The following is a 24,298-nucleotide window of genomic DNA, read 5'->3' on the forward strand; positions in this document are numbered from 1 at the left end:
ATGGCGTTCCTGTTCAGGTGTGTGTGCATTTCTGATGGGTGTCATCAGCCACGGCTCAAGTGCATAACCTGCATCCCCCACTATGTGTCCGTGTGGGAAGTCCCCACTGGCAAATGATTGGTACAGCTGCATCAGATGCCAGATGTGGGAATTGTGGTAGTTCCCAGGGCAGCCAGCACACACATTGATTATTATGCCCTGGGCATCACACACGACCTGGCAGTTGATGGAGGGGAATCCCTTGCGGTTAATATAGGCTCTACCCCGCTCACCGGCTGGTGCTTTGATGCGTATGTGCGTGCAGTCTATTGCACCCAGTACCTCAGGGTATCCCGCTATTTGCTGGAAGAGACACATATTGCTGGCCACAACCTCACAGGCATTAGGGAAATATACATGATCACTGACATGTGCTGACATGGCATCCAGGAACTGGTGCAGTACCCTGGAGGCTGATGCCTGTGATATCCCATCATATCACCAGTTGGTCTCTGGAAGGTACCTGTTGCTAGTATTCTTAGGCCAACACATACCTTGGTTTCCACTGGGATGGGTTCCCCTCTGTTGGTTCTGTGTGTGAGACGTGGCCTGCACAGCTCAACAATTTGCTGCAGAAGGTCTCTGTCCACTCTGTAGCGCTCTACTATCTCCAGCTCATGTAACCCATGGTAGGTGACCCTGGGCCTGTATACTCTTCTCCTTCTCCTCACTCTGGGTTGTCTGTCAGCATCTGCATTGTCACCACCCTCAGCAATTCGCCTATGCCTGATTATAACAGCTATGGCAGCCCCTAGCATTTCTGCTCTGAGTTCAGTTTTTTCAGTTTTCAATTCTGATAGCTTACTCCTTTCTTGCAGTATCTCTTGAGAGAAACACCCTGCACTGCTGTTTGCAGTGTTTTAAGTGCTGGGTTGGGCTTCTAGTCTGCCTGTGTAATTGCCTGCTTCTGATTGTTATCACCAATTAACTCCAGCAGTAATCTCTGACAGCTTCCTTGTAATCTGGTTGTTTCCTTTTTCCTCTCTGTTTCCTCAGGGGGAGCAATGTGCACACCAGCATAAGCACGCTCACAGTGACTTAAACGCGCGCACACATACTTACACGGTTTGGACTTGGCTGATTCATGGTAAAATGCGCGCACACAACCTTATATATCAGGCAACAGGCTTCCTGATGTTTACATTGCCTTACACACGTGCACGCCCGAGCAAACCGTTTTAAACAGTTTGCGACACGCTCCCACATGGTGAACCTGCCTTACACGTGCGCACACGTGCGCATGCACGTATATCAAGAAAGTTTGAGTGTAGGGATAGTGTACACCCTCTATTTCTTGACTTTCCTAGTGTTCTGTTGGGACACACCTCTCTCCCTGATGTCTGTCTGTCATCTGTCATGTTACACTGCTCTCCAATGTGATACATTTACTTCTATCATTCCCCCCCGTGATGTCACCTACCTCTTACTCTATTCCTCCCCCTTCTGTAACTCTTACACTACTCGAAAAGTGCTCATTAGCTATGTGGCAGTGTGATTCAGTATTGTAACCCTCATTTACATAGGATTGCCTAGTAATGTTTAGTTACATCTCTTACACTGAGCTTCCCCCCCTTGGCAACCACTACACGGTGGCCATATTGTTTTTGGTCTGCTAGTCCCTGCATTGTCATTCCATGTACTACATAAAACCCACAATTGTGGGCTTATAAGCTTCGGTTTTCACTTTTAGGCAGCACACCCTGTTTGCACGGGTGTGCGCTGCAGTTAAACATCAAAATCCCCCGAAAAAAAAAATGTTATTTTAAATAATTTTGCATCACTTTTTAATGCCAATGGCCACATATTTGGCCATTGGCATGCTAGATGACACATATGCAACCTTTATTTGGAGCTGACATAGCTCCGTTGTAAATTTTGCAGAAATGTACTCAGTTGTCAGCTGAGTACATTTCTCCAGCTAAAACGTCCGTTACACGGACTGGTTTGGGCTTCCTGGATCGCTCAAATACCTCATTTGCATATCTTTGAGCTGCAAATGAGGTATTGAGCATTTCCACGCCCAGTCCGTGTAAGAGACGTGTTAGCTGTCTCTTACACGGAGGTTTGGGCTGTTCCTGGATCAGGAGGCTTACACGGAGGCTTACACTACTCTTAAACTCCGTGTAAACCTTCCTGAATCCTGTCATTAATTTTGTAAACAAAAAAGAAATAAGATTGGACAGCAACCTCTAAATAAATGTGTCAACAATAACTGGCATTTTTATTTTAACATAATGTGCATATATATATATATTTAAGTGTGCTAATGCCTCACTTCAGGAAGTTGCATGTCATGTTTACAGATCTTGTAGAAGGCGATGTAATACCTCATGGAGGCTGTAAGGACATGCACAGTCTATGTTTTTCAGTGAGGCTAAAGCCAAGCATTCAGATGACTTATGGAGTCAGAAGTGATAAAATGTATGCACAGAAGAGATGAAAGTTTAGCTTTTGACAGTTTGAGTTAACAAGCACAAAAATATAATTTGTAGTTAAAATAGGGTCCATATCTAACCACCAAGAAGAATTACCTTGCTACAACGTAATTTAGTAGAACATTAGAAGTTTAGAATCCAGGAATTTTTGTGTTATGCTCCTGAAATAAAGTGGAGAAAAATCCTTGAAAGTATTAAACACTGTTTTGTCAAAAATCATTTAATTGCAGAATAAACATAGCATAACAAACATGATCAACTTTGAAATTGTCTAAAAACTTACATCAAGCAGTCCCAAGCTGCAATTTCAATTGGCAAACCTTATGATGTATCATAGCTGAATCCTTCCATACTTCTAAATTGTAGAGATTTCATTTTCACTGCCTCAGTAAGATGCTACTATTATTTATTTGTGACTGTTTAATTGCTGTTCTCTCATTTGCATCTGCATTCATTAATAGTTATTACAGTTTGCTTATATACATTTCTAGTAGAATGCTCTGTTTTTATATTATCTCTAACTAATGTAATTCTGTGTTAAAATTTGTAACTGACACACAGGCCCAGATCATGGCAGGAAATGATCTGTGGACCAGCCCACCGAAATGGCTTACTAAATAAATAAATACGACAACTTTTACACAAGTGTGTATAAACTAATAAATAAATATGCACAATAAACTTGCATGAGAAGTGGCAATGATTACTAACAAGAATTTGATCAAGACGATAATTAAGAGATATTTTCAGAATAGTAGTATAATGATGAATTCTTGAATTTCAATGATTTATTCATATTCAGCAAGATGTTATAGGAATTTTCAAAGAAACTATAAAACAACTCATAAAAATGACAGCCTCCACATGAGACGTGTACATTATAATTTCAAAAAATGTTCTCATGCTGATTTCTAATCATTAGATGTCATCATCGACCCTTTCCCCCTCTTCTATATGGATTAAGGGTGGTACATCAATAGTCTCCATCTCTCTTGATTCAGTTGCACTCTCTTACCTTCCTTGACAGATGTGTCTAACTATCACAGGCCTTTTCTCATGTAATTATTCCATTTCTTGTCTAGACATCTGCATTTCTTCTTGCATTGTTCCTCTCACTCCTAAATTGGCTTTACCAAATAGTTTTATACTTTTCTGCATATATGACTGAGCCACTGTAATCTGTCCTCCTTGGCCTTCTCTACAATTATGGCCACTTTAGCTTCTGCTCTGGTGTCCTTATATCTTCATCTCACTCTCTCACAGTGTCAATACTTCTACCCATCTCAGACACTTCATCTCCATCACCTCAGGCTTACTGAGCCGCTCTGTTTTCTGTACCATACAAAAACACTGGTCACACACCATTTTGTCCACCTCACTATTTCAGTTTCTTTCCCTATTCTTCTGTCATATGCTGCCCTAACACTTTGATTCAGTTGGCCGCAGCACCTCAGATTTTATTTTTTCGCCTCCTTATCCAGATTTCCTTTCTTCTCAGCCACATTTTCCAGATAATTGAAGCTATTAACCTTTTTCCTCCTTCTAACTAAATTTGCAACTTCATCTGATTCCTACCATTTGCTACCAGAAGAATGGTCTTGTCTATACTCAGTTTCATTCCGTGTGCCTTCAGTTTTGCATTCCAGTCATCCTGTTATTGGCTGAAGATTCTGTTTAGAGTCTGCTTATATTGTCACATCATCTATATACAGCAGCTTGTTGAAACGTCACATACAATTTGTTTGCTAATGCAGTTCATCACCAGTTAAAGATATAACAGCTTATCTTGCGTCAAGTTAAATCTTAATGACTGGATGGGCTCACTCAAATTTACTCCGAGGATTAACAGCATGGCCCGTTTCAAGGAGGAAGCTAAATGCACTAGCTTTACATCATAGAATGCAAGGCTAGACTACATATGGTTGTTCAAACATCCTGCTTATTACTAACATATGAATCCTGGGAAAGAGCAACCACCAGGCATGGCTTCTATGACATTGCCCACCTTCCTGATGCACTGGGTGCTATTGATTATACACATGTGCTACTAAAAGCTCCATGAACAGCATTATATCAATAAGAAGGGCTATCAATCTGTGAACTGACATTTAGTGTGGAATGGACAGCAACTGGTATCCAGTGTGTCTGTGTAGTACTCTGGCAGTACTCATGGATCTTACATAAGGCATTCAAGTCAGCTATATTGCTACTTCCTGCATATTGAATTCCACAGGGCTACCTAACTGGTAACTGCAGGCAGGCAGGCAGGCAGGCAGGCAATGTTTTAATCAAACATACAATGTTTTAATCAAACATATAGAGTAAATGACAGTGTGTACATAGCTCAACCCATATGCTCTTTCTACATTTCAGGTGACGCTGAATGCCCATGGCTGATGACATCTGTTTGAAACCCACACAGCATGTCTGTGGCATAACACTGTCCATATACAAATGAAAAAGATGGTAGAGCATGAGATCATCCTGCTGAAGGCCCAGTTAAACAATAACAGGCTGCAGCAGCTGTGTGTCTTTTCAGCACAGCGAAACTCCAGTCTGCTAATGATTGGCAGTAGATTTTTTTATGGTGCCGAGTTGCCAGCCCGATGTTCAAACTTCAGCGAAGGCATGCCCATTCACGCATGTCTGTCTGAGGCCACTCGACCACGGGGAGGACATGCAGACTCCACACAGAAGGCACTCCAGCCATAAATCGAACAGAAGAACCTCTTGCTGTGAGGCAAAAATCCTACTGCTGTACCACCGCAGCTTCACAGCTGCTGCAGCCTGTAAAGTGTCTATATCATGGTACATACTATATAATATGATTACTATAAAACACACAGGCCAACCATCCATTCCAAGACAGTCTGGACTCACTACAGCAGCCTTTGTTACACCAACCATGTCACTGTCAATAACAAAGGTAGAGGGGCTGAGAGAGACAGAGTGAGCAGCAACTGTACCACCTACCCCACAGAGAGCAGTTGGCATGGTATGTGGGTATATGGTAGCAGGGAAAGTGTTAGGTTCTAGTCCAGCTCTGCAAGTCTTAATGAGCTCACCATGAAATGACTTTGTCACACACAGCAAACATGAAACATGCAGTGTTATTTAAAGGCAGAACCAAAGCTAAAGCAATTTGCATCTTGGACACTCCCCAGGTATCTCTACCCCAGCAAAAAATATAAATAACCTAAAGGAAATCACCTTTTCAAACTGTAGCAAAAAGATTATGGAATGATTCATTATTAACTAAGCCATTACTAATGCACACATTCTGACATTCATCTGGCACTACACCCATGCCTGATCTGCAGTTATTAAGCACTGCTGAATGGGCCCCTGAAAACGTGAACCCAGAGCAGCCACCAACTTCTCCCCAGCCTTGTTACAGTACTGATTAAATGCTCTGCTGGGCAGTGCATGATAAAGTCATACTGTATATCAAACCTCTCCACATACACAATGCAGGAATGAGGGTGCAATGGGTCACAGTCATCATCAGTTGCTCAAATGTCAAGGCACACAGTGATATGCAACTCTCAATGTAACTCATCCATATGTGGAAACAGAAGTTTCATGAAAATGGGTACGCATTGTTACAGATAATACTTTTCAGTGACTGGAAGAGGAAGTCACTATGCAGCCATAATCTGGAGTCCCATCTCTAGCTTGATTTGGCAGGATTAGAAGCTCCCACATGAAAGTGTATTGCATTACTTTGTTGACAGGACTCGTCTGCATTCTGCTGATGAGATGTCTTGTGCCTGATTATTGGCAATTATTTCTGCCAATGGCATGCGGTAGTGGTGTGTGATATTCCCAGATGCACATGTGCAGACTGTGCATTCTGTTCTGACCTTCCAAAATAACGACCAGTGTACATTCTTATCACCGGCCATGGATGACACTTCTAGACAGGGTGGTGATGGTGGTACTTATTAATCTCTCTCTCTCTCTCTCTCTCTCTATATATATATATATATATATATATATATATATATAGGCAGACGTTGCACCATGAGTCCTCAGGCAGCCTATCTTAGCACTGCCTGTGGACTCTATGACTTCATCAAGATATTGAGAACACTGTTTAACATACTCATGGAAGCCATCCCCTTTGTCAACAGTTTCCATGTCAGCATGGGTAGCGGCACACTGAGCTGGATGATAGATCCTGCATATGTGCTGATTGAGGTTTAGTGCTGACTGCATATCAGGGTTCAGCTGTATTTATACCTTATCACTTGGAACCCCTTCTAGGCTGCTTTATAGTGGGTAGGCTCACATTAGATGCCATGTGTTCCTCTCTTACAGCCACAGGAGGAATACTGGTGGAGCAGTGGGCTCCCACTCTAGGATGAGCCCCCAGGATGAAGACAGTGCATGCTTATGCTGTAACCTATAACTTTGGTGTGGGTGTACCTTCACAAAAGCCAAAGGGTGGAGAACTACACTGGGGGGGATAAACAGTATCAGTGTTATATGACTGTGACTGGATCCAAATCTCAGCATCATAAAATCCTGCATACATGATGTGTTGTCCTGACCTAGGCTATGCTGGTGTCAAAGTAGCAGTGGTCTGGCCTGTGACTATATAATATATGACAAAACACACTGGCTCTGAATACTCATGTTAAATGTCAGGCCCTGTCTTATGCAGGCAAACAGTGTAAAGAAAATAAACACATACAACGGACACATACCTTCATAGTTACCACACCTTGCCTGCATACCTGATGTACTTATATGAAACATATGCAGTGGTATTTGTGGCCTGTGTACACACTGTATGTGCATAGTTGCTGTATAATTGCTAACCTGGGACATCTCCCACTGAGACATATGATTATTAGTCCCTACCAGAACCTGTGTCCATTTTTCCAGGTATGACACCTCAAATTTTGGTCTGTTCCTCATAACATTTTGGGCTTTCTGACAAATCATTGGCAAATCATTGAGGGCTGAAGTCAGAAAATAATGACTATCATTTGAGTTTCAGACCTTAAACCCTTTAGAAAATTAATGCCAATGCGCAAGCTGTTATTATATCAACTTTCTAAGTTTGCAAGTGCAATATTTAAAATTTGTCCCTATTTTGGCCCCAGTGTCCCCTCATTATTTATGGTTTTGTCCAGATTTCTTGCTCTAGGAGGTAGAGAAGTATGATTATACCTCTGCCCCCATCATCTTCATGCAGACACACATGAAACACCCCTTCTCAGTTAAGCTCAGAGCCAGATCATGGTCAAATGCAGCCCTAGGCAGGGTAATGGATCAGGCCACCCTCCTCACAGCACCCCTTCCCCTGCAGACATTCGAGTGTCTGATTACTCGGCTATTTCTCCCCACTTACCATAAACACTGTTCAAACATGTCAGATTGCATACTATTTTCTTTACTTCTACAATGGTTACAAATATTTGGATTTAATTTAAAACTTGTATTTCAAATTTATAGCACAAAGACTGATAGTACAATAAAAACAGACTTAGTATGAGCATCAGTAAACTTCTCTGCTCTTGAAATTCACATTTATTGAAACTGCATTAAGACCTACATTCATAATGCATCTGGCCAGTGGTGGATTAAGTTTACCTTTGGACTGTTTTCAAATCAAGGGCCCCCTGCACACATTTTTAGGACCATTCGTACATGCATGTGTTCTTTGATTCACCTTCTTGATTGTATTAAAATATATTCCTTGTATAATACAGCACCACCTGTTAGAGTGTGTTTTAAATTTGCAGTTTTAAACATTTTCCTGTAAGACATTAAACAAAATGTAGGAACCAATAATGACAAACTACAGATTTCAGAACATTTTAACCGTAAAAGACGACTCAGACATCTGTCACTACACTCCACCAATATCAGCCAATATGCATAATCTCTGCAGAAGTAAAAGCCATCTGAATAATTCCACGTTAATGAGAATTGTAATTAATGAAGAGGTTGCTCCTGGCAAGCACGTTTTCATTTTAAAGTTTCAAATAAACAAATGTTAAATAAATAAAAATAAATAAAACAAAAATGTAGTCCCAGCTGCCCTTGAAAATAAGTTGCCTGTGTTACATTAACAAAGCAAGAGGTATGCTGCTGGTAATAATGCAACAGGGGATGGCTGGCAAACTGACAGCAAGTTCATAGTTACTAGGCATCTTGTCCAAAGGAAGACACACTAAGGAGTGCATCACCCCATCACTCCTTATGTTGCACAATAGTGTCAGCAATCTATCTACCTGTTATGGGAAGAGAACCCTCAACCTTCTGCACCAAAAGGAAGTGTGTTACCTGTTGCACCATTAACACTGAACAACACCACTTTGAAACCCTATGCAAGGCATTGACAGATTATAATCCTCAGTGACTAACAAAAATAAATAAATAAAAGTAAAACAGACCTGGCAATTGGTTAGGAGGTTTAAGACACTTGCATGCCCTTAGTTATTAAGGTTCAGGGTTTGCCTTTGAGCAAAATCACTTAACTAGACACTGCTCGCAGACACACACACACACACACACACACACACACACACACACACACACGCACACACGCACACACGCACACACGCGCACACACACACACACACACACACACACACACACACACACACACACACACACACACACACACACTCATATACTCGTCCATGCTTCATAGCAATCCTATTTGCTCTGTATCTCCAGCTTCATGAGTGGGTTTAGATGACAGCTTAAATCTCCCATGTGAGTTTAGCTGACAATAGGGTGCTGTCCTAACAAGGAGATTTCTGGGGCATATGGAAGTTGGAAGGTAAGGCAGTTTTCCTACAGGGTCCTAATGCTTGCTATGTTTATGGAAAGATCCCATGGGGGATTTACGTTACAATTTTCTATTTTTTTTTATTGCAAAGCTGGGGCCTCTCCAGACAAAACAGGCCCTAGGCAGCTGCCTAGGTCACCTAGTGCTGGATCCAGCTCTGGTTAAGCTGTTGATAGGTTACATACTGTCTTGCAACCCCCCCCCGATCTTGTTGCTAATATGCCACTTATATTTCTGTGTTAAATGCGATTCCACTCACCAGCAGCATTAACACTGTGTAACAGGCACAGTCCTATAGATAATGATGAGACATCCCTATCCCCACAAAGTACTGCCCATGAGTCTTTAAGTGCTGGTAGTAACAGAACATCATTCTCCATTTGGCTGAAGTTATTTACCCTCTGTAATCTACCCTTTCCTGAGGACATAATGACACCTATATAAACAAGAGACATAGCTATAGGCTACTGGCTTCTAGCGACAGTTGTTTGCCTGTTGTAAACAGTGAGCTGTCATTCGTAGATGCAACAATACAGATTTGCACAGTAATAGGAACACAATATATGATGCACATATGCTATGGTGCCATGTCACAGAGGGATGAAGCCTTACTATGGCCCAGGCAGTCTGGGTATTATTAGTGATCTGATTTTGTTGAGGCATTGGCATATGCATGGTAGAATGGCTGTGACTACTCTGGGGGGGGGGTGCACGAAGGTGCATTTTATGGTAGACTGTTAGTGGAGTGTTGTCTAAGGGAGGCAGAGGCAGTAGTTATAAGAAGCAGTCCTGATAAGGAACCATCTGGCCAGAATACCAGAGCTTTGCACCCTTCCTCCACCTAATCAAGCAAACATACTACTACCTGGATATCAGCGCATCAGTAGCATAAAACATCATTCTTGTTTTGGTTGACACTAGTGGGAGGTCAGAGACCAGACCATAAACAGATACCTTTATGACGTGTACCCTAACCAGGATCTCAAGTAAGAGCGACTTAAGTTAAAGTTAGCTACTTTTCCAGATAAAAGGTTAGCCTGGGGAGGAAGGGCACCTTGCAACAGAGAAAAAGGAGGAAGGTAAGGAGTAAGAATGGGTGGCTACACCTCAAGCCCGAACATATCCCAAGTAAGGAAAGGGTAAGATGGATGGAAACAAGGAAATATTATTGTTACAGTGGACATATACAAACTTCTACAGTTGTAGTAAATTCCTAGCATCCTAGCTCATACCTCTCAATTGTCCAGAATTTCACAGAATGTCAAGAATTGTACCTCATATATGTAGTCTAGTCTTCATAAAATTTGAATATTTTTGGAAAATCATTGAGGATTGAAGCAATTAATTAATGACAGATATTAGAGTTTCAGACTTTATATCCTTCAGAAAATGCATACTAATGCAAATCCTGTTATTCTAGCTACTTTTTAAGTTTATAAGAACAATATTTAAACTCTGCACCCCATTATCTTTGACTTTGCCTAGAACTCTTGAGCTAAGAGGTTAAGAAATATGGTGCATTGTATTCTTCACTACTGCAGCAGTGATAATTCTTGGAAGATTCCCAAGACCTACAAAGAGTTGTTTGGACTTGAGAAATGTGATGGAAAGAGACCCTGTAAGATGGTTGTTACAAACCCCACCCTTGCCCTGCATAGTTACAGCACTCCACAACCAAATAAAAACAGCATAGCTAGGGTGGGGCAAGAGGAACAACTGCCCTGAGTGCAAAACTGTGGGGGTCCTCAATCACCCAATCCTGATAAAAGTGGATATTGCATTTGTGGTCCAGCCGGAGCACTGTAGTGCACCATGTGTGGTCTAACAGTACCAACTGCTTGCTACATTGTAGCAACCAATTTGCTACAGTTTAAAAGTAAAAAAGAAATCACCTTTTTAACAAAGACCTGAGCACTTTAGCACTCCATGCAGGCAAGGTATAAACTGCAGGTAAACATGCACAAAGTTGCAGTGTTTAAAGAAGTCTGTGTTTTTGTGTTGGACTTTGTAAATCAGAGACCTTTTAGTGGGGACATTGACACTACTAGAGTTGAAAGAGGTAAACTGGCAAATTGTATTAGCAGCAGGTAAGACACCAGGTGTTAATGATGATATTAATATAAAATGTTTGCTAGAAGCACAACATGTCTAGAAAGGAAGTATTTTAGATATTATTTATATTACTTTACACACATGGTTCAAGTATAATATATTTTTTATTATATATTATTATTAAGATATTTCAAGTTGCATTTTCATTGATAATTATATATTGAATGTTTTCTAGTGTTAAGAATTGTATACAATACATATGTTACAATCAATTTCTGGCAGTATATTTATGTTATTTTATGATTATATTAAGATGCGTCTTTAAATGTTAAATTGGTTGTTGGTCACGTAACTAAGAAGGATTATTTTGTGTGAATGGTAGCTCAGTTGAAGTAGGTTCTACTCAATTAAAGAACAAAAGAACTAAGCTACATTCTGTTTGACACAGTGTTTTTTAAGGAAGCTGAACAGCAATTTTTGTTTGAATTGTTAATAGTGCCTGCTTGTATCTGAACATAAAATGTCACAAAATCTTGTACATTCAGTTATCTTTCTGCATCTATATATATATCTCCAGAATTGGACATGATTTCATTAGAAATCATATTCTGTTCAAGACAGCGTCTCATTCTTTTTTCAATCCGACTGCAAACATTTAGTGTCTGTAAAAAAATTGTCACTTACAGCATTCGTAGAGTGTAATGATCTTCTTTATGTCTGTATCACTCAGGTCTAGTCGTTGTCCTATCGCTGTATTGGGATTTGGTTTAGGTAAAATAGTTGGCTTTCCATTCTTAGAGAAGGCATCCCTGAAATAATCACAGTTACCATTAGTAGGCAATGTCTGACCAGAGCTCAGATCAAGCAATTACTATGAAGAGAATCAATGTTTCTTATAGTTTGAAAATACTTATCTAAAAATATCATTTAAAAAGCCACAATGCTAATACCAGTTAACTTGTGCTACCATTTACATATATCCTGGAAATTAAATACATTCTCTTAATGGTGACATTCTTAAGCATCAATATCCCCTTTTTGAAAGCTTCTGTAAACTATTGTATTGTATTTTGTTAGATCATATATGGAAGATTGTTATTACACTTTACAAACTGATCTATAATGTTAGGGTAAATAATGGTTGCCTGACACTTCTTCAGAAATATTTATACTAATAATCAGTCATCTAAAGCTAAATGGTGGTATTTGATAAAAATATGATGGAGAAGCTATTTTTTATCTTCTGCAGATTATTTATTGCATAAAAGGTATCTGGCAAAATAAAAACTCTTGGATAAGTATTCCTGGTATTTAATATTTTTTTTACCAAAATCAAAGAGAAGAGAAGGCTCATTTGCTAATGTACAATATTTAATCACTTGTAACTAGACTGACACAAAATCTATTAATGTTGGTAAGACTCTAAATGAAATATCACATTTCTCATTATGTTCTTTTGCCCCTGCCTCAGATACTCCGAAATCTGGCTTAACAGTGAACTTTTCTCACCTAACTGCTGATAATTGGGGCAATTCAGGATAAACATGGCTAGGATTGTAAGGGTTCTAGGGCCGTTAGCCTAGTACCTTCTATGAACCTATAAAAACTATAAGCAATACTGATAGTCCTTTCAATTCACTGTCTATTAAGACAAATTTTCCAGCCTCCAGGTTACTATACTGCATTTATTTTTCTGGTCAGAGCTCAAACAGAAATGTAATAATCAGTAACCTCAAGCTATAAACACTAAAGCTTTTCTCATTATAAAGAAAGTTACTTTCACTTACTGTTGGTTCAAGTAACATCAGTACTTGATTTTTGTCCTGCATTTGTACCCTTATTTTCCTCCATGACATCATGTTACTACTCTGGCATAAAAATCAGTGTCATAAAACAATATAAACATAATTGTTCAATGAAAGATAGAATTCTGATGATTTTTAATAAATCCCATTTCCATCACATTTAAAGTATGTTAACAATGTCCATCTTTTGACAAAATGTTCAAATTCTGTCCAAAGCATTTCACACAGTGACTATGACATTACCCTTTGTGATGGACCAGAATCCAGAGAAAAAGCTCTAGTTCAAGTTTATTAAAGTGCTTCATTACAAAGCAGCATTACTATAAAAAATAAAATAATATAAAACAACAATTAAAACAGAATACACACAAAGCTGCTGAGAGTAGGCTCCAGAATCCACAATGAACTTGAAAGATACCAAGGAACAAATCTGTGCAGAACTGCTTTATTACAACACATTAGCGCTTTCACAAAATGCTTCTTCAAGTGTAAAGCTGATACAAGAGAACACACCTTAAATAGCCAAGTTAAATAATCACATGATGCACTCTAATTAATTTTTAAAGAAAACCTTAAAATCAACTTTAAAACATACATATATATGTACTATTAATAAAACATACACCCTATATAAGAAACATATATATAACATTATGTATATAAACATATTTACAACTACTGGCTAAATAAATGACGTGCATAGTAATAGGTTGTGTAATGTTAAAGAAGTAAAGCATTTCTTGACTATGCCTGGTACTAGACCATGTGGCAAATGTTCACAGTGCAGGTATATTAATAAAGAACCCTTCTTTGTACATCCAGACACAGGTAGAGTATATGATGTTAGGGTGCAGGCTGACTGTGGAACTATGCACGTGATTTATTTAGCCAGCTGTATTGCCTGTAAATGTTTTTATGTAGGCAAGACAGATCGTACCCTTAAGGATAGAATAAGAGAGCATTATTACCATATAGGTAAAGGGACTAACACTAATGCTTTAGCTAAGCATGTACAAAGTATGGGGGTACAGCATAAGTTTATGTTTATGATTGTTTCTAGGACATATGAGAGTGCAAGAGTGGGTGACATTAGAGCCCGAACCGAGGCAGTAGAGGCTAGGTGGATAGTTATGCTCAGAGCCAACTATGGTCATGGTTTAAATGAACATGTGCCTTTGAATCCAGTTCTTAGCAAAAGGGCTCTGCATAGGTCATTTATGTTTTTTATTTATTTTTTATATATACATTTTTTATTAAACAATAGTTGTAAATATGTTTATATACATAATGTTATATATATGTTTCTTATATAGGGTGTATGTTTTATTAATGGTACATATATATGTATGTTTTAAAGTTGATTTTAAGGTTTTCTTTAAAAATTAATTAGAGTGCATCATGTGATTATTTAACTTGGCTATTTAAGGTGTGTTCTCTTGTATCAGCTTTACACCTGAAGAAGCTCATGGAGCTGAAGTCATTGCACATGCATCTGCACGTGATGATGTCAGCTGTAAAACAAAAAAAAATTAAAAACAGGCCCAGAAATTCAGAAATTAAGGGTGCCACTCAGGAATTCGTGGCACCCCATTATTTGGACTTCAGAACTAGTAAAAACTGAGAAATTCAGTATGGTTGAGAGGTATGCTCCCAGAGGCTCCCCTTTCTCTGAAACAGACTCCCAATACACGTCAAACAAAGTACGTCGCTGACCCTCTTCAAGAGCAACCTTGATGAGTGGATGGGAAACCACAAATTTGTCCCAGGGGTTCCACCTGTGTCCTCAATAATAGGGGTGACAGGGGCTGATTGAGGTTTCTTTTTTGGGGATAAACTCTTGGTTAGGCTTATAAAGGCCCCAAGGCCACTAGTCTAGTAACCTCCTATGATCTTATGTAAATCAGTACTTGTAGGCATTTAGAGAGAGAGTGCATGGCTTATTAGCATTAGCTACCCCCCCCAAATTACCTTATTATGGCCGTACATCATGGACACACCCTCCATGCTGATGCTTCAACTTGAGGCAAATCAGTACAGTAGGGTGGTCTGTGACTCAGAAAGGTTTACTAGAAGGGGTATGTGAATTGCGCTATGGCTTAGCACTTGAGGCATTTCTCTGCTGCTATGGTTTCTGTGTTTCATAACTCAGCAACACATTTATTTATCTATTTATTTATTTACATATTTATTCTTTGTTTACTGGGTAGGTGGTCTGATCCAAAGACCTTTTTCAGCTATGACATGTTTCAAAGCATAAAGAAACAGTGCTGAAGAGACAGATCAAATACAATGACAACAATCAGAATCATGCTTAGAACAAGTAAATAGGTTTTTATGTTTATTTGAAATTGTTGACGAGGATAGATCTTTGTCCAGTTTCAATCTCAGTCCGTGAATTCTACAGCAGTTGAAAACTAGTGCCATAGAACTTGAAATAATTGTAAACATAACAAAGTAAAGAGAGTAACATTTCACAGTGGTATATAAAACATTTTTTTAAATATTGGGAGCTTATCTGTAACAATTTCACATTTAGCTACATTCAGTAAAACAGAAGAGTCTATCTGAAGCAGTACTAATTTAAAATTGTGAGGTATGGCAATACACATTTCACAAATAATGGTCTAACTTAGATATGCTTACTTGCAAAAGGGAAGTAATTATTCTTGCAATAATTTATAATACAGTAATGGAGAAGAAAAATCAATTATTTACAATCCTCTGACTAGCCAAGACACTAAGAAATAATGTTATTTTTTCCCTAATATTTACCAAATTCCCCAAGTGAGTGTGGCACTGTAGACTATCTACAATCTTGTCAATAGGACAGAAATCCTTAGGAGTTATGTATTAGATGGAACAAATACATTTACTATTGAAATTGTATGTAGTAAATATATTGCTACAACTGCCTGCAGGTCACGTACCAGTCAGGCACAGTGGGTATGTCATCCTGTGTACAGAGACCCATACTTTAGGATAAAAAAAGATCATCTGCTGGTATCACTTAGATGGACCATCATGTTACATGAATGAGGTACTCAACAGCAACTATTTATGCTATCTATTTATACCACATATTATATATCTGATGTCAGGCGGCCACAGTGGTGCAGCGGTTAGTGTTGCAGCTTCACAGCAGGAGGTTCTCCAGGTTTATCCTCGGCTGAGGTGCCTTCTGTGCAGAGTCTGCATGTCCTCCCTGTGGTCATGTGGATTTCTTCCTGGTGCTCTGTTTTTTTCCCACATCCCAAAGATATGCTGCAGGTGGATTGGACACTCTAAATTAGGCCTAGGCATGAGTGTGTGCACGTGTGTGTGCCTTTTGTGGAAGGTTGGACGCTGGGCTGGCAACAAGACACCATAAAAACTCCACTGCCACTCATGTGTGGAGAGGTAATCTGCTGTGGTGACCTCTAACCATGAAAAGAAGATGATTATACATCTGATGTCAACACCCAGTGATTGCAGGAATGAGATACCGAGGACGCCAAACCGCACTGTACTATATTAAAAGAGCACTGACAATGCTCAAAAAGGGAGGGCAATTATTATAGTGGATGCACATTACTGCATGAATGTCACTGATTTTAAAATTCAAGAAGCATAAGGAGAGAGATATTATTCTGTAGGGAGCACAGTATTATAAGTTACATCCCCCATTTAAATAATGTAAGAGGTACTCACAGAGTCTCTGCCAGAAGAGGTGATCACTATGGATCCTGATAACCTTCATTTTGTAATCCTGATTTTGATTTCTGGCATTTGTATATGCAAACTGTGCCTGTTAAACAGTCAGTTAATGATTCAGTATTACAGGTCTGCAACTATGACGTTCATTTGTGGCCAGTGGTTAACAAAAATAAGACAAAAATAAAAGTTAATTTAACAACTAAAATTAAAATAAAAAGAATAATGGCCACTTAGAAAACTCTCCCGTGAATACAGAACAGTTATTAACAAAAGTTAAAATAGGGAGAGTAGCAGATCAGTTTCTCAGCAATACACACTATCAAACCTTGGAAAAAAGGCGCCAACTGGAAGAATTCAAAAATTCCGGCAGTTTTTCACTTCACCACAAAGCAAATCAAACAAATTCTTCATTTAGTTAACCAAGGCTTGTGTGTAGCTCAATTATATATCCAAATAAAACAGCGATGTAACGGCAATAATGCAGTCCACGAATGCAATATATTAAAACTGTTATTTATTAGAACAAGTAATCTGGCAAGCGCTTTCACCCGTAGGCTTCATCAGGCCAATAAAACAGAAAATTCTAATTACTACCTTTATAGTTTTAGATCATGACATCACTTCCTTGAATTTTAACATCATTATATTAATATCTCCATAATTATAGTTGTACATTCGATGGCGTTATTTAAGGTATATGGCATTTTAGGTCATTTTGCTTCTTATATAGAGGCTTTTTATATATCTTATGATAAAGCAAACTGCGCTAAGCACTTTAACATTATTAAAATTTAATACTATTTATAGCTGCATATTTGTTGGTGTACATGGCAGCTATACTAATTTTGAGTCCTCATATTAGATTAGTTTGAATATATTTTACTGTTTTTATGTTCATAATATGTTTGTACTGTTGTTGCTTCGTACATTTTATGTTTTTTAGCAGCAATTGTATTTGAGATATAAACGGCAGCATAGACGTTGTTACGTTTAGACTATGAATATATGACATATTTATTTATTAGGATAAAATGAGTGTGGGACATCTTTAATATTGCATATTTTTACATATAATATAAGCTGGTTTTAGACGATAAAAATGGGTTGATGTTTAATTTATAACTGGCCATGATATTATTTTTATATATTTTTATAGTATATGTTATTAGCTTATATCCTGTTCTTCGTGTAGTGAATACATTTACCACACAATAATCTTAAAATAATGGCATTGATTTTCATTATGAATGGGTCATAATATATACTCAAACAATTCAGAGTATATCTAATTAAATATGAATATATTAGTATAGGTTTTTTAGTATAGTGAGAGATAAAGAATCCTTAATTTATACAAATTATTTTACAAATTGCTTAAGTAGAGTCCTTTGTTAGATCACATTTTAAGACCCGAGGGTTGTACATTTGCATAATTAGAATGCGCATTACTGCCTTCAGCAACCCATGCTTTAGAAATGCAACTTGTGCATTTATTGTTTAAACTGTTCAATTATATAGTTATAGTACGGGCTATGTTTTTGTTTGCAAATTATGTTTTAAATTGTTTATGATGCTTTATTATGCATTTTGACATAATACCAAGTTTTTTAACCTATATGCTAGGTTTTAAAAACATAGTTTTTAACAATTGTATTCAAGGAAGTGATGTCATGATCTAAAACTATAAAGGTAGTAATTAGAAATTTCTGTTTTATTGACCTGATGAAGCCTACAGGTGAAAGCGCTTGCCTGATTACTTGTTCTAATAAATAACAGTTTTAATATATTGCATTCATGGACTGCATTATTGCTGTTACATCGCTGTTTTATTTGGATATATAATTGAGCTACACACGAGCCTTGTTAACTAAACGAAGAAAATTTGTTTGATTTGCTTTGCGGTGAAGTGAAACATTTCCGGAATTTTTGAATTCTTCCAGTTGGCGCCTTTTTTCCAAGGTTTGATAGTGTGTATTGCCGAGAAACTCATCTGCTACTCTCCCTATTTTAACTTTTATTAATTTAACAACTGCTGAAGATGCACAGCAGGGTTCCATGTTGCACCCTTTTCTATGAGTATTAGAAAAGGCTTTTGGGGTAGACTAAGACAGCAGAGGCTGAAGACAGGGCAGTTACGTGCACACTAGAATGTTATAGTACCAGAATGCACAAACAGCCATTTAAGAGCAGACTGTTCAGTAACCCAGGCACTGACTGCTTGTACGCAGCATGAATCACTGTTGCTGGTTGTAGTATACAGAAATGAATAATACAGTTCAGAAACTCATTAACCTTTATTGGGCTCATTACCAGTTCTTCTGGACTGTTACTTCTTAGGGTCACCACCTGTCCTTCCTTACAAAAGACATTTTCTATGTGGGTAGTTCTGTCATAGAAAAAACACAAACATTGGCAAAAGATCTCAGATTCTAGGACAAAATTATTTTATAAGCGTCTTCTGCCACTTACATAAAGTAATCATTTTGAATTTGAAGCAATTTAGTGTGATACAACAATAGAAACAACTCAGACTGATCAACAGTAAGTTTCATTTGGCAAAAAAAAAAAAAAACTGAAGTTCACTCATTTATGCTAGTTGTAGGTATGAATTATTCTACAAAATCTCCCTTTTCAGTAAAAAATGTCTCATTTCAAGCATTTGAGGATTTGAAAAGGCATCAGTCCTACTACTAAGTTGCATATCAATGTTTTTGTACACTGCCACTGACATCACAAAAACAGAAAGTCCTGATATGTTATGAGCTGGTTTGTTCTATGCTGCTGTCAGCGCAGTGAGCTAGTACCTGTGGGAGTCGTTTGTGTATGGCGGTAGCAGCAGCTTTATACACTGGATATGATGGACAAAACTTAACTGAATTTTGTGGTACACTTGTTTGTGTGTGTGGTCACTGAGGCACTGTTGTACTTAATACAATACCAGTGGCAATTTATATGAGGCACATGATAGTCATATTTTATTTGTGTACCTAACATGAAGGGTAGGCTGACTCAGAAAGGGTTACCATAAGGAGTTTGCAAATTGTGGTAAGGTTTAGCACTTGATTCACAGTCCGTGTTTCCATAGCAACAAAAAGTATGCCAGTCTGCACCTGCTTCTCTGTAAATGTGTCACAATACTATTACTATGGGCCACTTTAGCATATACTACATCTGTCTCTTTTGATCATAATGCCACTTTTGCTCATGCTACATAACTCATTTACATAAAAGTTTGCACAGTAATGTGAGTAGTATACCACATTACTAAAGTTTACTTATCTTCAGAATGGAAGTTGGTCTTTCTTTTCAAGTTTCTCTGTGCCCTTCCATATGCAGTGTGTACCATGTTTGTGAATTTCCTCTTTGAAGCCAAACTCTACACCTGTATCTAAAATGCTCACTTCAGTGTTAATGTATTTACCTGGCATCTAGTATTTCAGCATTCTCAAAGATACAACAGAGGGTAGAATATACTTAATGGAAATTGAACAGAGATTTTTTTTTTAACAACTTAAAAAAATGTATATATTGAGACAGGTGAAGGTAATAAGGTGAGATTAGGGGTTTCATTCAGAAGCTCGAAATACTGAAATCTCAAATTTCAGTATTTCGAGCCCAAGAAGCCGAATCCACATAATAGAGAAAGTTTAGAAGTGCGAAATTCAAAACATTGAATACCGAAGGTTTTAAATTTTGCGCTTCTAAAGTTCCGCTATGGTTATGTATTCAGGTAAGTGTGTGTGTGTGTGTGTGTGTGTGTTAAGGGGTTTGGGTAGGGGCTGTGGTGTGTGTCAGTGTGTTTTGTTGCTGTGATGTGTGTGTGTGTGTGAAGAGAAAGTAGCTTGTGTGGTGGTCTTTTGTGTGTGTTTGTATGTAGTGCAACCTCGGAGTGAGAATATTTAAGTAAGGGGGGTGATGGGGGCACAGGGGGGCTTGCCCCCCGCTTTCATGTAGTAGAGTGATTATGTGTGTTTGTGTGGTGGATGGTATATGTGTGTGTGTGTGTGTGTGTGTGTGTTTGTTTCTGTAGTAAAACCATGAAATTCAAAACTTCCGGTATTCGAGGTTTTGAATTTCGCGGTTTTTAGTTTTCATTGTTTTGTGGATTCCACTTCTTGGGCTCAAGATGCTGAAATTTGAGATTTCAGTATTTCAAGCTTTTGAAGTTAATCCAAGATTAGATGCATCTGGCAGTTAGTACAGAAGACTAAAGCTCTAAGCTACTTCCTGTGACCTGGCTACAGGGTTTGATTCCTGTCACCTTCTTTTGCCTACTCTGTAATTCTGAGCAAGTCATGTGTTCAGACAGTTCTCATGGATTGTCTCTGAAAAAGAACAATCTGTCTGCTGGGCTTAACTGATCAAGAAACAGGTTAAATTTTTATTAAAAATACATGAGTGAATATGGAATTATACTCATTTTTTTTTTTTTTTTTTTTTGAATGAGGTCATGGCAGTAGAAGTTCCCATTTTTAAAATGTGCAGTGACCTAAACGTTTGCTGTGTTTGCCTTTTGCATAGAGGTGTAAGGCTTTGGCTCTAATGTAAAAATACGGGTTTAAATTCCTCTTTAAATTTTTGTGAAATTCAGATAGTTTTCATTTACACAATGTGGAACTAGGTTGGTCAGTACACAAAAGGACTATGAAGGAAGAAGGACATGCAAAGTTTTTATTTATAAGTACTATTGCTATTATAACTAACTGAGCCATTATCAGAATAAATGAAAAATAAAAATGAAGGGCTTCTGTTTATAATGCCACCAAAATGAAAGTCAGACGCTGAATGAGATAAGCAAGGTGAACTGGTATGTCAGTCTATTTTAGATGTAAGAATTGGTACTTAGATTGGTACTAATTGGTACTACAGTGCATGACAGAATGTTGATCACACAGAATAATACTGTACTTCATATTGCCGTTCAGGGTGCTTAAATATACCTAACATTGATAAAACATAAGACTACATATCATGTATATATGGTTGTGGATCTGGCCTGTGCATCTGCTTCACAGTGAACAAACTTTCCCAGCTGTAAGATGCTCTGTGGCTCAGCAGCTTAGATTTGTAATACAGAGAAGCCATGCATAGCAACCATCATGGCATTCAGGAAATATGTAGTGGAAGAGATGAGCAGGACTGGATCACTGCTGCCCATACATATCAGCTGTCCAGACATTTGCAGAATGTCCAGATTTTTTACTCATAGTTTTGGTATGTTTCTCACAAAATTGTGGTTTTCTGGAAATTAATGGCAAATCATTCAGAAATGAAGTCAGAAAAGAATGACAGACATCTGAATTTCAGACTTTATATCCTTCAGAAAAGTCATGCTAATGCAACGCCTGTTATTCTATCAACTTTCAAAGTTTGTAGGAGCAATATTTAAAAAGTGTCACTATTTTTGAGCCTTTGTGTCCCCATAATTTGTAGATTTGCCCAGATTTCTTGCTCTAAGAGGTTGACAGGTATGCTGCTGCCTCATATTGATGACTATTACACCACAAGATATGAATACTATGCAATATCAACAATAAAAATTTACATTTAAACTAAATGTATCCATTTAGTTTTTGTATCCAACAATGCAAATAACTCTCCTAGCAGCTGCTGTGTGCTAAGTTCAACCTCAAAATTAAATCTTGGAGGGTTACAATCGCAAATCCTGAAGACATGAGAAAGGTAAACTACACAGCTGTATAAAGAGAAAGCATTTATTTTTTGCTAGTGTATGTTGCCAATATTATTCAAGCTTTAATTCATTCTCCCACATAATCTACTTTAAATTGAGTTTAGGGTTGGGGGAAGTTGGAGTCTATCATTGTTTTCAGTGCGTGTAAGATACAGAAACTTATCTCAGACAAGGTACCATTCCACCACAGGTGGCACACACACACACATACACACACACACACACACACACACACACACACCTATTTTCAGTCTACAGGAACTTCATTTCACTTGCAGCACACATTTTGTATGTGGCAGGAAGCCAGAGCATCTAGAAAAACTCCCTACAGACTCAAAGAGGCTAGTCAGAATCTGTACAGAAAGCACCCATTCTGAGAAATGAACTGACAGCTAATCACCATGAGAACTGTAGCCAGCCAGCCATTCGTGCACCTTGTGCTGTTCTCTGATCTGCCCCCCACTCTGACTTTAAACTGAGAATCAAAAAAAGGTTTTCTTGTGATTGAGGATAAAAAAAAAAGAAAACTTGCTAGAATTATAGCATGCAACTTGCTGCAGCTTATGCTATACAGATCTCTGACCACAAATGCATTATCTGCTTTCAGTTCTGAGTGTGAGTATAGCACTTTAGTATCTGCCAGTCATGCCTAAAGATGTATTTGTAAGGTGTGCATAATCATTTATTTAATGAGCACGTTCAGTGTGATACTCCATGTACTCAGTATACTCACTCTGATGTTCCATGTGCTAATGATATTCATTTTGAGTCTCCATATGTTAAATGTTCTTATTTTGCACCTCCATTTAAAGAGTACATTCACTATGAGCCTTCATGCATTGACCACGCTAAATCTGAGCCTCCATGTTTTCAGTATTTTCACTCTGAGCCTTTATGTGATAAACATACTCAGTCTGAGCCTCCATGTGCTGGGTATACAAACTCTGACCTCCATATGCTGAGCATACACAGTCTCATATGCATTGAGAGTATACTCACTTTGATCTGCTGACTATACTCACTCCAAACCTCCATGTGTTGAGCATAATCAAATTCTGCTGTCATGTACTGAGTGTAGTCACTCTGACCCTCAATGTGTTGAGCAGACTTACACTGAGCCTCCATGTTCCACGCTTACCCATTCACTTCAATTCTCTTAAGCTATACCAGCTCTTTGATAAGGCAGTATAATCCAGATATGTACTGCAGACACTGATGTTGTTGTTATTGTGTCTTTCGGCTTTTTCCTTGTTAGGGATCACCACAGCGGAACTCCGGTCCGCTAATGATTGGCAGAAGATTTTTATGTGCCGAGTTGCCAGCCCTGACACACAACCTTCAACGAAGGTATGCCCATTCACGCATGTCTCCACACAGAAGACGCTCTAGCTGAGAATCAAACAGGACATTGTCTTGCTGTGAGGTGACAACGCTACCGCAGCACCACCACCGCAGCAAAATCAAGTAGACTCTTCACATTTCTTTGAGAGCAATGTTTTGAATACATAAAAATAACAAATTCATACTATGTGATTAGGGAGATTTGCAAGCCTTTTTTAAAATAATGAATTGCATACAGCTATTGTGTAGTTGGTGAAATCATGACTTTGTGTAAGAGGGGTCTGCACCTCTCTTTGATCCTTAGCCTTATGCTGCCTGGAGTTTTATGCTTCTGGTAGGGCCATTCTTAAGAAATGCGTCTGATAAAAAGGCCTGACCAAAAATATTAACCTATAATCATTAATTTACAGATGAAGATAACCTCCAAAGGCAC

The 24,298-nt window shown here is 38.3% G+C and overlaps 1 protein-coding gene across 2 annotated transcripts in view; it reads right to left on the reverse strand.

Moving 5' to 3' along the window:
- LOC122811103 (low choriolytic enzyme-like) overlaps window positions 1–24,298 on the reverse strand; it is a 298,499-nt gene that overhangs the window by 24,639 nt on the left and 249,562 nt on the right. The window contains exon 10 of one of the 2 annotated variants that reach the window (XM_044082680.1): window positions 12,019–12,143. In XM_044082680.1, coding sequence (XP_043938615.1) covers window positions 12,019–12,143 — 125 coding nt within the window. Of the gene's footprint in view, window positions 1–12,010; window positions 12,144–24,298 lie in introns of those variants that run through there. The other variant, XM_044082679.1, reaches the window with a different exon arrangement.

This window comes from Protopterus annectens, chromosome 9.part0 (genome assembly GCF_019279795.1).
Source record: "Protopterus annectens isolate FY-2018-M chromosome 9.part0, PAN1.0, whole genome shotgun sequence".
In the NCBI taxonomy this organism is placed as follows: domain Eukaryota; kingdom Metazoa; phylum Chordata; order Ceratodontiformes; family Protopteridae; genus Protopterus; species Protopterus annectens.